Below are 11,729 nucleotides of genomic sequence, written 5' to 3' on the forward strand. Positions count from 1 at the left end.
ATTTTCAAAAGGGACCTTGTGGACAATAATCTCACTGCTTTAAGACTAATGAAAGGACAACATGCAAAGTGTCTCCTCAGAGCTTATGACGAACTGAACATATATAATGATGACCCCTAGAGCTACTATGGAAGAGTCCAGTCTTATTATTATTTATTTATTTTTGCATTTCTTTTTTTGTTCCTTTAATTATTTTCTACTCTCTTTTATTTTTGTTATTATATTATTTTTTTATAATTTAAGTTATATTTCCTATCCAATTGTGCCTTGTATGTTAGAAGTATTGAGTTTAGATTACAACGCCTTAATGTTTGTAAATTAATTATCTTCAATAAAAAAAAATAATAATTAGCAAAACTTTGACAACACCCCGGACAAACTTCCAAGAAAATAAATGTTTATATAGTATATAATAAATTGTAATTCAAAGATATTGGCTTTGTCTCATTGTGGCCGTGTTAACCTTAATTCTTGTGATTTTCTGAACCAGATGTACCGACTGATGTTAGTCGTTCCGGCTGTCATTGGTTCCGGGTACTGACATTCTTTCCACCCGGAGCAATAATCGGGCGGACCATAACATGAAGTAACAGCAGTGGAGCAGCTCTGCATGTTCTCCATCCATGGTATTGACCCACATTGACCCATCTGTTCAGTGGCTAGTCTCCTCTGAATCTTATAGTTTCTCTAATGAAAACTACAGTGTAAGTTTGTTTCACCTTTACCTCACACTCTATTCGGTTTAAACAAGTTAACTTTGATAGTAATTGGTTGTTTAAATTAGCTAATTTAAGCTAACAAAAAAACAAACAAACTGAAGCTAGAGTTAACAGCAGAGTTGGTTTGCAACTAACACTCATTATAACTTCAGTATTGAGTGCATGACAGTAATATTAGCTAGTGTGTGCAGTTTTCAGTCTGATTTTGTCTACTTACTTTCAGATAATAATGCACTATACTCATTTTTAATAGTCTCTTCTGCACTATATTCACATTTTATAACAGTCTCTTCTGCACTATATCCACATTTTTAATAGTCTCTTCTGCACTATATTCACTTTTTAATAGTCTCTTCTGCACTGTATTCACATTTTATAACAGTCTCTTCTGCACTATATTCACATTTTATAACAGTCTCTTCTGCACTATATCCACATTTTTAATAGTCTCTTCTGCACTATATTCACTTTTTTAATAGTCTCTTCTGCACTATATTCACTTTTTAATAGTCTCTTCTGCACTATATTCACTTTTTTAATAGTCTCTTCTGCACTATATTCACTTTTTAATAGTCTCTTCTGCACTATATTCACTTTTTTAATAGTCTCTTCTGCACTATATTCACTTTTTAATAGTCTCTTCTGCACTATATCCACATTTTATAACAGTCTCTTCTGCACTATACTCACTTTTTAATAGTCTCTTCTGCACTATATCCACATTTTATAACAGTCTCTTCTGCACTATATTAATTTTTAATAGTCTCTTCTGCACTATATTCACTTTTTAATAGTCTCTTCTGCACTATATCCACATTTTATAACAGTCTCTTCTGCACTATATTCACTTTTTAATAGTCTCTTCTGCACTATATTCACTTTTTAACAGTCTCTTCTGCACTATATTCACTTTTTAATAGTCTCTTCTGCACTATATTCACTTTTTAATAGTCTCTTCTGCACTATATTCACTTTTTAACAGTCTCTTCTGCACTATATTCACTTTTTTAATAGTCCTGTATCACAGCTGTTACCCTGCACTATATTCACGTTTAACAGCTTTCTTCATCTCCTTGTATTTTTATATCTGGTAGATTTTTTTGTACTTTGTACTACTAACTTTTTTACTGCCTTTTTACGAACATGTTTTTGCACTATGGAACTGTGATGCTGGAATCTTGAATTTTCCTCGGGATCAATAAAGTTTCTATCTATCTATCTATCTATCTATCTATCTATCTATCTATCAATCTATCAGCAAACAGCTAATATAACCAGACAGACTGTTATAATACTTCATGTTGCAGCTACACACATTAAAACAGCTAAATGGGACACGGTTCTCTGACACATCTGTCTTTGTGCAGCTGATTCACTCCAACACAAAAGGAATGCTTGTTGCAGCAAACCAGTCCTCCTATGTGAAAAAGCCATTGACAAACCATTGTATGTTTGTTTTTATTTGTGTGTTCAGGGGTGACATTTTCTGAGGAAAAAAAAAAGATAACGTCTGACCTCAGAGGAACACCATGTTCCCAGCCAAGCTGACCAGCCGGTTAACTCTGAATACCCTGAGGAGGATTCATCATGGAGCTTCTTACTCCTGTCTTTGCTCCCTGTCGAACAACTTCCTTCACACTGAAGGAGGAGGGAGGACGAGAGATGTGAGTCTCCACTCAGATTCCAGTGTGTTGAGAAGAGTGTTTTACAGCCAGAGTGCTATCCGCCCATCACTCAGACTATGTGAAACACAGCAGTATGGAAGAAGATCATTCAGTTTATCAGCTGCTACAGTTGTGAGTTCAGCTCCAGCATCTATCCAACCATACCTCCGATTGATTAGGCTGGACAAACCCATTGGTTAGTACATTAATTTTACATCACATCTATTAGTGTATGTTTGTAAAATGATTTTATTGAGAGACTGCTTGTATGGACATAATATAAATAGTTTATAAGGCAATATTGGGATTGGTTCAGCATTAGTTTTAGTGCAGATGCTTGGAATATTGTCAAATCTGCATTTTTGGGACCTTTTTTCCCCATAACTGTGTAATAATCAACTTTATAGGAATATAATAGTCTATCCTTGAAAGAGCTTAAGATAGCCCAGTCATTTCCGAGGACTGGGTCGCAACCCCACTGGGTCACAGGAGATTTTATTAAGGTTTTATTAGATACAATTTCAGAATTTCTTCAAGTCTTTTATTTGACATACTGTATATATATCTGCATGAGGGAGCCTGAATGTTTGTATTGGTCTAGTAATTGTAGCCTACTTATAACATTGAATCTGATATGAAATTCTCGCGTACATTATATTTGTTTTACTGAAGAGAGTAAATAAATATAATGAGATAGCCTGTTAACTCCACCTAAATGCATTTATTTGGTCTCATTTATAAAGTATATAACATGTGTATGTTTTCAATAGCACGTGCATAAAATTAAGTTGTGATTTCTCAAAGTTATATCTCCTCGAAATTGCTGGTTTACTGGAAATGGCAGTAAAAATCTTCAGGAACGTTCATTTATGCATTTATGCGACGGTTTGTCATTTCTAAAAAGTGGGTCCCCAGAAAAAAAAGTTTGGGAAACACTAAGATAGACAGTCTTAAAAGATGAACTTGACTTTCAGCTGCATTTTCAAAGACTATTTCTAAAAGTTCATATTAAAGGTGGTATTTGCTAGGGATGCACAATCTAACTTTTTCAGTCTATATACCGATAGTGATACCTGGGCATCGGCCAATACCGCGTACCGATCCTTAAATCAAGTTAACTAAATTTAGATCTCTTTACTTTAGTCAGTCTGCATCTGCAGCTTGAAGTTCAACCAAAAGGTCCGAGCACAGTTGTTGGTTTTAATCATAAATGTTTTCAGAAACATACACACACATTGACCTAACACAGTCTGTTTTGGCAGCACCAGGCAAGTTGCTGAGAGTAAAATGCCTTGTGTAAGGGATCCTCAACATGTGTCAAAATCTCCTGCTTATATTTTAATGCTGATCTCTTGTTTAGTTCACTTGAGTGATGGTGTGTTTGTGTATTGCAGGGACATGGCTGCTCTACCTCCCGTGTACATGGAGCATTGCTCTGGCTTCCGACCCCGGATGCCTCCCACATCTGGGCATGCTCACCTTGTTTGGTACAGGTGCTCTGGTGATGAGAGGAGCGGGCTGCACCATCAATGACATGTGGGATAAAGACTTTGACAAAAAGGTATATGAAACTAATATATAGCCATTCACATATTAGCTGAGAGTAACAGGTGGCTTTTGGTCAAACTTATTATGATAACTCCCGCACAATGTAGCTCTGATTTTATGCTTTTCCCTGTCAGCTCCATTTTTATTCAGCTCGATATTTCCTTAGCAATCTCATTTACTGCAGTTTTTAATAATGTGTTTTCTTTTGTAGAAATCATACATGTTGATAACTATAAATACTGTGTTTACAAAGCCATAATACCCAATAAAATGCTGTTAATGGTATGTAGCTGTGCTTGCATCGCCATCACTCACATAGTCACAACCAATAACACCCTCCTTTCTACCACATTACAGCTAGAAGTATACATTCCTGATATGATTTCTGCACTGTCTGATTGAAAGTGATGATGTTTTTGTGCAGGTGGCCAGGACGGCCACTCGACCAATTGCGTCAGGAGAGATTTCTCGGAAGCAGGCACTAGTCTTCTTAGCAGGGCAGCTTTCTGTGGGACTTGGGATTCTCTTGTGCCTCAACTATTACAGGTACCCAGTGATCTTCATGTTTTCATTAGATCTGGATAGTGATGCGTTTTAAAAAGAACAACAGGGAAGATGGAACAAATATCAAAGTGTGTAGGTCAGACAAAAAACACTTTGGGCTTTATTTCTTGTGCTGTCCCACAGTTAAAGCATGGGTAATGTTGCCTTGTATTGGGGTTTAATACCCCCTGAGGCCACTCATGGCAAAAAGAAATAAGTACAATAATGGTACTTGAAGGATAGGTTCACATTTTTTCAAGTCCGTCTTATAACAATAATTAGGTGCCCATATGTAGATTGAAAGAAGTTGTGCCTGCTGTAATCATTCTCCCTGTTCATACTGGCCATGAAGAGATCCCTTCTTAACTGTGGGCATGTCTGTAAAGGGCAGACTTGTGGGTACCCATAGAAACCATTTTCATTCACATATCTTGAGGTCAGAGGTCAAGGGACCCCTTTGAAATGGCCATGCCAGTTTTTCCTTGCCAAAATTTATAAAGAAACAAATGCAAAGTTGTTTATATATTTAATGGCGCAACATTGTTTGACTCTGTTTTCATAATGCTCTTCACAGCATAGCTTTGGGTGCTGCCTCATTATCTCTCGTCATCTCCTACCCGCTGATGAAGAGGATCACTTTTTGGCCACAGTTTGTGTTGGGTATGTACTCTATAAGAATCTCCTGTGGTGTTTTACATCTAAAATGAATACGTCTTTCCATCAGCAAAACTAAAGTTGGTCTCATCTTCCTTCTTTTACTTCTGTTCAGGCCTCACCTTCAACTGGGGGGCGCTGCTTGGCTGGTCCGCTGTCAAGGGCTACTGTGATTGGTCCGTATGCCTCCCGCTGTATTTCGCAGGAGTGATGTGGACGCTGATATATGACACAATATATGCACATCAGGTGAAGTAGGGGGCTCCACAGATCTCCGTAGTTCTTATTTATGTTTTCTATAAAGCGCTTATTTGATTGAATTCTCAGGTGCTCACATTTAGAAAAATAAATTGTTCACTCATGTTTACTGTAAGTGCACTTTCACAAGCCAACATTTAGTCCGTTTTAATCAAACTCTGGTGTGATTCAACCCCTGGTGTGGTTCTTATGAGCAGTTGTGAACACAGTAATCATACTCTAGTGCGGACCAAAACAACAGGGTCAAGACCGTTGTCTCGGACTGTTTCCAAGCGAACCAAAACGCAGACTGCATGGTATGTGCTGGCATTTGTTGAGATGGACACAGGTAAACGACAGGTTAACGTGAGTCGGAGAGGACTGACCTGGACCTCTGCAGAAGTCCGATGTTTGCTTGACATCTGGGCCGAAGAGAACATACAGAATATGCTAAATAAAGTCCAGAAAAATAGTGACGTTTATAAAGTCATTCTAGATAAACTGGAGGAGAAGGGATTTGTGCGCACAGTAGATCAGTGCCAAGTCAAAGCGAAAACACTTCCAAAATCCGCGATTCCCTTAATAGAGGTGGCAGCTCTCAGCAAATTATTTTTTAAAATTTGGTCCGCTTTAATTTGTGCACCATGACACTGAACCAGGCTACATATAAAATGAACCAAAAGTATAAATTTCACTCTGATTTGGACTGACCAAACAGACTATGGCTTGTGAAAGCGCCATAAACCATAGGTGGAGTAGAACAAAATCTTAATGCCCTACATTTTAAAGTAGGAAAATATTGATTGAGACTCTGTTCTTTCTTTGATAACAAGGATAAGGAGGACGACATGAAGGTAGGAGTCAAATCTACGGCGCTGAGGTTCCAGGAGCAAACCAAACCATGGCTAAGTGGCTTCACGGTGGCCATGATGTCAGGATTGGTTGTAGCTGGAGTCAATGCTGGACAGACTCTCCCTTACTACGCTGTGCTGTCCACAGTGGCCATTCACCTAACGCATCAGGTGAGGAACGTGTTCTTGTACAGTGTAGTCTGAAGGGTTGATTATTACAGTACATAATAGCACAGTTTCTTTTCATATTGACATGATATTCAACTGAGTGAATTGGTGATGTAAATGTGTAATTAATAACACCATTTAACCTTTAAGTCAGTAACAGGTTTTTAGTTATTATCATAGGTCTCAAACATGGGTTTACCATTAAAACATGCTATTTACTCTCCTCTCTTTTAGATATACACATTGGACATTAACAAACCAGAGGACTGCTGGAAGAAGTTTGTCTCAAACAGGAACCTTGGAGTGTTGTTATTTATGGGCATTGTTACTGGCAACTTGTTGAAATAATGAAGAGAGGCTTTGCTGCAAGATGAGGAACGAACCAGTCAGATAAGTGAGATAAGCAGAGCAAATATTATTTTTATTCATTTTAATTTAATTTATTTTCTTTATTTTGAAAAGGGACAATGTGCATAAATCAATATTCAAACACATGTAAATGTACCCGAGTTAACTTAGTGGCTAGTTTTCATCGGCGGTCCCTTTACCTGATGTTGTTAGACATCCTAGAACAATCAAAATGATACAATTTAAAAAAAACTTAAACTTTATTACAATCATCATATATATACAGGTACATACATGAAATGTGACCTCTGCATTTAACCCATCCTAAGCATTTAGGAGCAGTGGGCTGCTGTAAAGCACCCGAGGAGCAACTTGGGGTTGCTCTGTTTGTCAGACGTTTTTGTATTTGATGACATTTTCCCAGCTAAACAGACTATATTTCTTTAGAATATGGCAATGATGAAAACCGAATGGCTTCTTATCTAAAGTACATTTACACTACGATTTCAACCCACACAATAAAGTTAGTGGATACTTTTCTTTGCTCAAGAAACAACATTTACAGATTTAAAAATTCACTTTCAATGAATATTGTTGAGATTAAATTAATAAATAAAACGCCTCCTGGTACAGAAACAGTGGAAACCTCTTATAGTGATCACGTTTGTCTGGTTCAAATTAGCGAATGATTATTATTATAAAAAAATATATATATATATATTTCTTTATTTCTCATGCAGGTTACCACCTAATTGATATTTGTATATTTATTATATGAATATAAAGTAATGAAAAAAACAGCTTTGCTATTTACTGAATTTTACTGACTGTTTCAAAACCTTTTCAAATTACTGTACACTGTACTGTGTATAATTAAAAATGTATTATAATACTTACTGTAGTTTAAATTTTAATTAGGCTATAGCCTAAAAACAGTATTGTGCTATTTACAAATGCAGTAATGTCAGTAGTGCAAATAGGCTACTAAGCCCCAGCTTGGCGGTGGTTTCAGTGCATTTCTAAATTTTTAACAGGCCTGAAAATAAACTGTTGGCTATCATTGCACAATATAAAAATAAAATATAAAATCTATAATTTTTCCCCATATTTCATCACGTATGAAAAGACCCAAAATAAACACTGTAAGCGGACTATTTGATTGCTATAAGCAAATTATTTAAAAAGCATTTGTATAGGAATGATTCTGCCCCAAGCTTTTTGATTCATATAAGCAGTTTCCACTGCATAATTCACTTCTATGTTCAAGTGCTGCTAAGTAGACCTCTAGTGGCGACACACATACACACAAAAATCTGCAACATTTGGTCACATTAAACATGCATAATTGTGGAAATTGTAACATGTGCTGTTTTAGTTGCTAAATACACCTCAAAGCTGCATTAAGCATTAAGTTTAATATCTGGGTCTTTAGTTTTACTTTCTACATGAGTTACTGGTTCATTTTAGGTCAGTCTTTTCATGCGGGGAAAATGGGGACACTTGTTGTGCCTGAACTTGTTTGATGGAAACCACTGCCAATTATTTTATCTGACAGTTTTTTATGACCAGTCACGCTTGCACACCTTAACAGTATAGGTGCAGGTTGCACAATCCAAACAATGTGATGAATAATGCTAAAAGCTGCACAGACTTGCAGAGTTCTGAAGCTGCTCTCTCAAATGCAAATTTCTCCACTGTGGTGACTAATAAAGGAATATCTTATCTTATGACACGGTGAGGGAGCATATTTGTTGAATGCGAAATGTGTGTCAAAATACCATTTTAAATTAAATATTGTCGTTGCTGCAGAGATGTCCTGGTCTAAACATAATATTCTACAGACTTAAGAAAACATCTTAGTTTGGTACAGATCCCCGCAAAAATCACATCCTAATTATTTTAATGTTTTTCAATGAAAATGAGAATAATTATGTAATATTGCAAATCATATTGCAATCGCAATATCAGTCAAAATAATCCCAATTAGATATTTTTCAAAATCGTTCAAGCCTAATTACTAATCTGTGTTGTGTTTTAATAAAATAAAGAGCAGAATTATATTAAAAAGTGGAAACAGACCTATGTGTGCTAGAGACAAAAGTCTAAGACCAGACATGTTTCTGAATTCTATTGCTATAACAATACAAGCAACAATCATTTGAGTGTTCATCCAGCTTAAACAGGTGTATATTTTCCGCCATGTTGACGACAGTTTTGGGTGCAAGTACCTGTGTATATGATAATCTGCTTTCACTGTTGCCGCCCAGGTCCAAATTCCCACAAAGTGACCTAAATGACAGCCGTGCCACCACAGTGAGAAACTAAAAGTCATGAACAACGGGAAACGTTTGCACCTTATATAAACCAGCCTACGCAACCATGAAGCTGTTGTGGCGTTCCATCGTCGGGCAAACTCTGACATACGGCTCGACGCTTCGATGGTCCAGAAATCTCCATCGGATAGTCTGCTCCAGTCTGGGGAGTCTCCTGGTGACTTTTCCCAAAAGCCAAACCCAGCTGCGTTATTGAGGCATTCACTGACCTTCCAGTGAGAATAATATTGGATCCTCAAAACCACCGCCAGACTCCAAACCCACAGGACGCCATAGAGAATCATAGAGTTGGATGGATCATACGGGTTGTGTTTCAGAAAATGGACAAGACAATACCTTACCCATTCCAGCAATAACACCTGCATCAACTTTAGGAAGACTACACCCAGTGGATTCGGTGGAGTGTTAAGGCTGATCCCAACCATTGAGGAAACAAATCGGCTGTAGGAGCACAAAGGCCCACCGAGCAGTGTGGTGAAATTGAGGATGTAGCTGATGAGAGGGAGAAGCATCACACAAGCCTCCCTTTTGGATTTAAATGTTAGCAGGACTCGTTCCTCCTGGAGGTCCATGGACACCGAGGTGATTCTCTGAGTGAGCAGCATCAATGTGGACACTGCCAAAAACAATCTGAGAATGGAAGAGTTGTTAATTTCATGACACATTTGTCTGAAAGAGGAATAAATGTTTAAGTATTTGATTGCATTTCATGTTTTTACCCAGAGCATAACAGCCTAACAGTGGAAACAGCACTTGGAAAAAACGGAGTTGGCTTAAGGTCCATTTAGTAGCTGTTCTGGAGCTTTCAATCATATCACAAACTTGATTCTTGGAAACAGCAGCTGACAATTTCTGACAAAAAGCCAACATGGATGATAAGTCCTAGAGGTGCTCAGAATCATGGACAGCTTGAACATCTACGAGCAAACTCCCTCTGCTGATGAGGACAGTGTGGTATGGTCGAAAGCTCCCGGACAGCTATACTAAATGGACCTTGAGGGGAGATTGTTTTGTCAAATTCAACAGCAGTTTTCCAGTTGGCGGAAAACAAATGGTTTAATTCTAAAAGGAAATCCATTTTCAGCATGTTTTAGCTCTAAGGTATTTCCCCAAAAGTAATTTTTGGTACGCATTCGGTTTCAAATAGCCGATAATGTTTTTATTTATTTATTTATTTATTTTATCTTTCTGTATTCATGCAATATTCAGAAGGTGGGTATCCATCTTATCGGACTTCCACTCATTAAGTTTATTAGTCAGACAAATGTATTAAGACTAAGCAGTTGCTCTCTGTTATGTGTAATATGTTTCCAAGTATGCATTTTAAAGGAACAGTGTGTAACATTTTGGGGGATCTATTAGCAGAAATGTAATATAATATTCATAACTGTTTTCATTAGTGTTCATTAGTTTCAATAGTTCTCCAACACACTTGTGAAACTGCGGCAACGTGAGCCACAGATTGCAAAACCGTGGTACTGCGGAGGGGAACTCAGTTGCAATCTGCAACCACACCACTAGATCCTGCCAAATCTTACACACTGTACCTTTAAAGTACAAGACAGGTATTATTCCAATTTTTTGTTATTGTCAACAAATCAAATGATAAGACCAAAACCAACAATGTGTTAGCCTGTCTCGGTAGTTTCAGACTTTTGAGAGCTTGTCTGTGTCACTCCGTGATCATTGGTTCCTACTGAAGACAAGAAACAATAAAAAAGAAAAGACTGTATAATTTATAAAAGTAGTGCATTTTTGGTGCACTGGTGAGTATTAGTAGTGGTAGGACAATATATGTGGGATTAATGAAAAATAAACTAAAAAATATCACCTAGTGCAACAATGTGGGTCATTGATGTTGTTTTAGTAGTTCCTGTACAACAATGGAGCTCCATGGAACAGAGAAATATTGTTGGAAGGATCAGTTCATTGTTTGTTTTGGTCTTTTCATGTGTCAGTCATTCAGATGCCAGTTTACATACCGATGAACTGATTAAGGATTAGTACCTGATGCTGACAGGCTCATGCAGGTAGTATTCCCTGTACTGTATAAGCAGGTGCCAGAAGGTTTGCCACAACATCTGGATACCAAACACCCAGACGTGGACACAGCTGGGATCCACGGAGCACACGAGCAGAATAAAGACGACGGTGGAGGTGAAGAGAAGCGAGCTGTAGATGCCCATCGTGACGACAGCCAGGACGCATCCTCCGACAGAAACAAACAGGTACCTGAAGATAGAAATTCATGTTGACATTCAGACTGTTTTCAGAATCAGATTTATTTGCCACGTACGTGTGCACATACAGGGAATTAGACTTTTTGCATCTCACTTAATGTACTTAGACAGAAATAGAAATAATAGCCTGGAACAAAGACAACAAAGCTGGACAAATAAAGGTAAAGAATAGACTGGACTGTTATGTACACAAGTATGTGGAAAAAATAGGCTTATATATAAATATATATAAAAAGCTCCAAAGACCAACAATAAAATAATAAATAAATAGTCTGTATACAAGTCAAGTGTCAAACAATACAAATAGTGCAAAGAAATATATATATTTGATTTTTGAATAAACATTTAGACCATTTTCTAAGCAAAAATGCCAACAATTCTCTGGTTGCAGCTTCTCCAAAATGAGGATTTTCTGTTTTTCTCT

General features: G+C 37.3%; 3 protein-coding genes across 6 annotated transcripts in view; 2 read left to right on the plus strand and 1 right to left on the minus strand.

The window, feature by feature from the left end:
* The first annotated feature begins 559 nt into the window (after nt 1-559).
* coq2 (coenzyme Q2 4-hydroxybenzoate polyprenyltransferase) lies at nt 560-9,134 on the plus strand. 2 transcript variants are annotated; one of them, XM_074639129.1, is made up of 9 exons: nt 560-704; nt 2,194-2,579; nt 3,778-3,944; nt 4,356-4,477; nt 5,049-5,134; nt 5,244-5,377; nt 6,199-6,387; nt 6,619-6,778; nt 9,000-9,134. In XM_074639129.1, exons 2-8 carry the CDS (start codon nt 2,249-2,251, stop codon nt 6,730-6,732), a joined length of 1,143 nt encoding a protein of 380 aa, XP_074495230.1. In that variant the 5' UTR covers nt 560-704; nt 2,194-2,248; the 3' UTR covers nt 6,733-6,778; nt 9,000-9,134. The 2 variants fall into 2 exon arrangements, with proteins under 2 accessions (XP_074495230.1, XP_074495229.1); XM_074639128.1 differs by lacking the exon at nt 9,000-9,134 and having other exon boundaries at nt 6,619-6,886.
* Nucleotides 8,612-11,729, minus strand: part of mboat4 (membrane bound O-acyltransferase domain containing 4) — a 3,864-nt gene continuing 746 nt past the window's right edge. The window contains exons 2-3 of one of the 2 annotated variants that reach the window (XM_074639125.1): nt 11,073-11,297; nt 8,612-9,695 (exon numbers count right to left, since the gene is read on the minus strand). In XM_074639125.1, coding sequence (XP_074495226.1) covers nt 8,750-9,695; nt 11,073-11,297 — 1,171 coding nt within the window. In that variant the 3' untranslated portion in view covers nt 8,612-8,749. Of the gene's footprint in view, nt 9,696-11,072; nt 11,298-11,729 lie in introns of those variants that run through there. The other variant, XM_074639126.1, reaches the window with a different exon arrangement.
* Nucleotides 11,169-11,729, plus strand: part of gldc (glycine dehydrogenase (decarboxylating)) — a 26,259-nt gene continuing 25,698 nt past the window's right edge. For both annotated transcript variants that reach the window (XR_012594328.1, XM_074639124.1), the window contains exon 1: nt 11,169-11,293. The gene's annotated coding sequence lies outside the window, so the exon portion shown is untranslated. The remainder of the gene's footprint in view (nt 11,294-11,729) is intronic.

Source organism: Sebastes fasciatus, chromosome 6, assembly GCF_043250625.1.
Source record: "Sebastes fasciatus isolate fSebFas1 chromosome 6, fSebFas1.pri, whole genome shotgun sequence".
NCBI lineage: Eukaryota > Metazoa > Chordata > Actinopteri > Perciformes > Sebastidae > Sebastes > Sebastes fasciatus.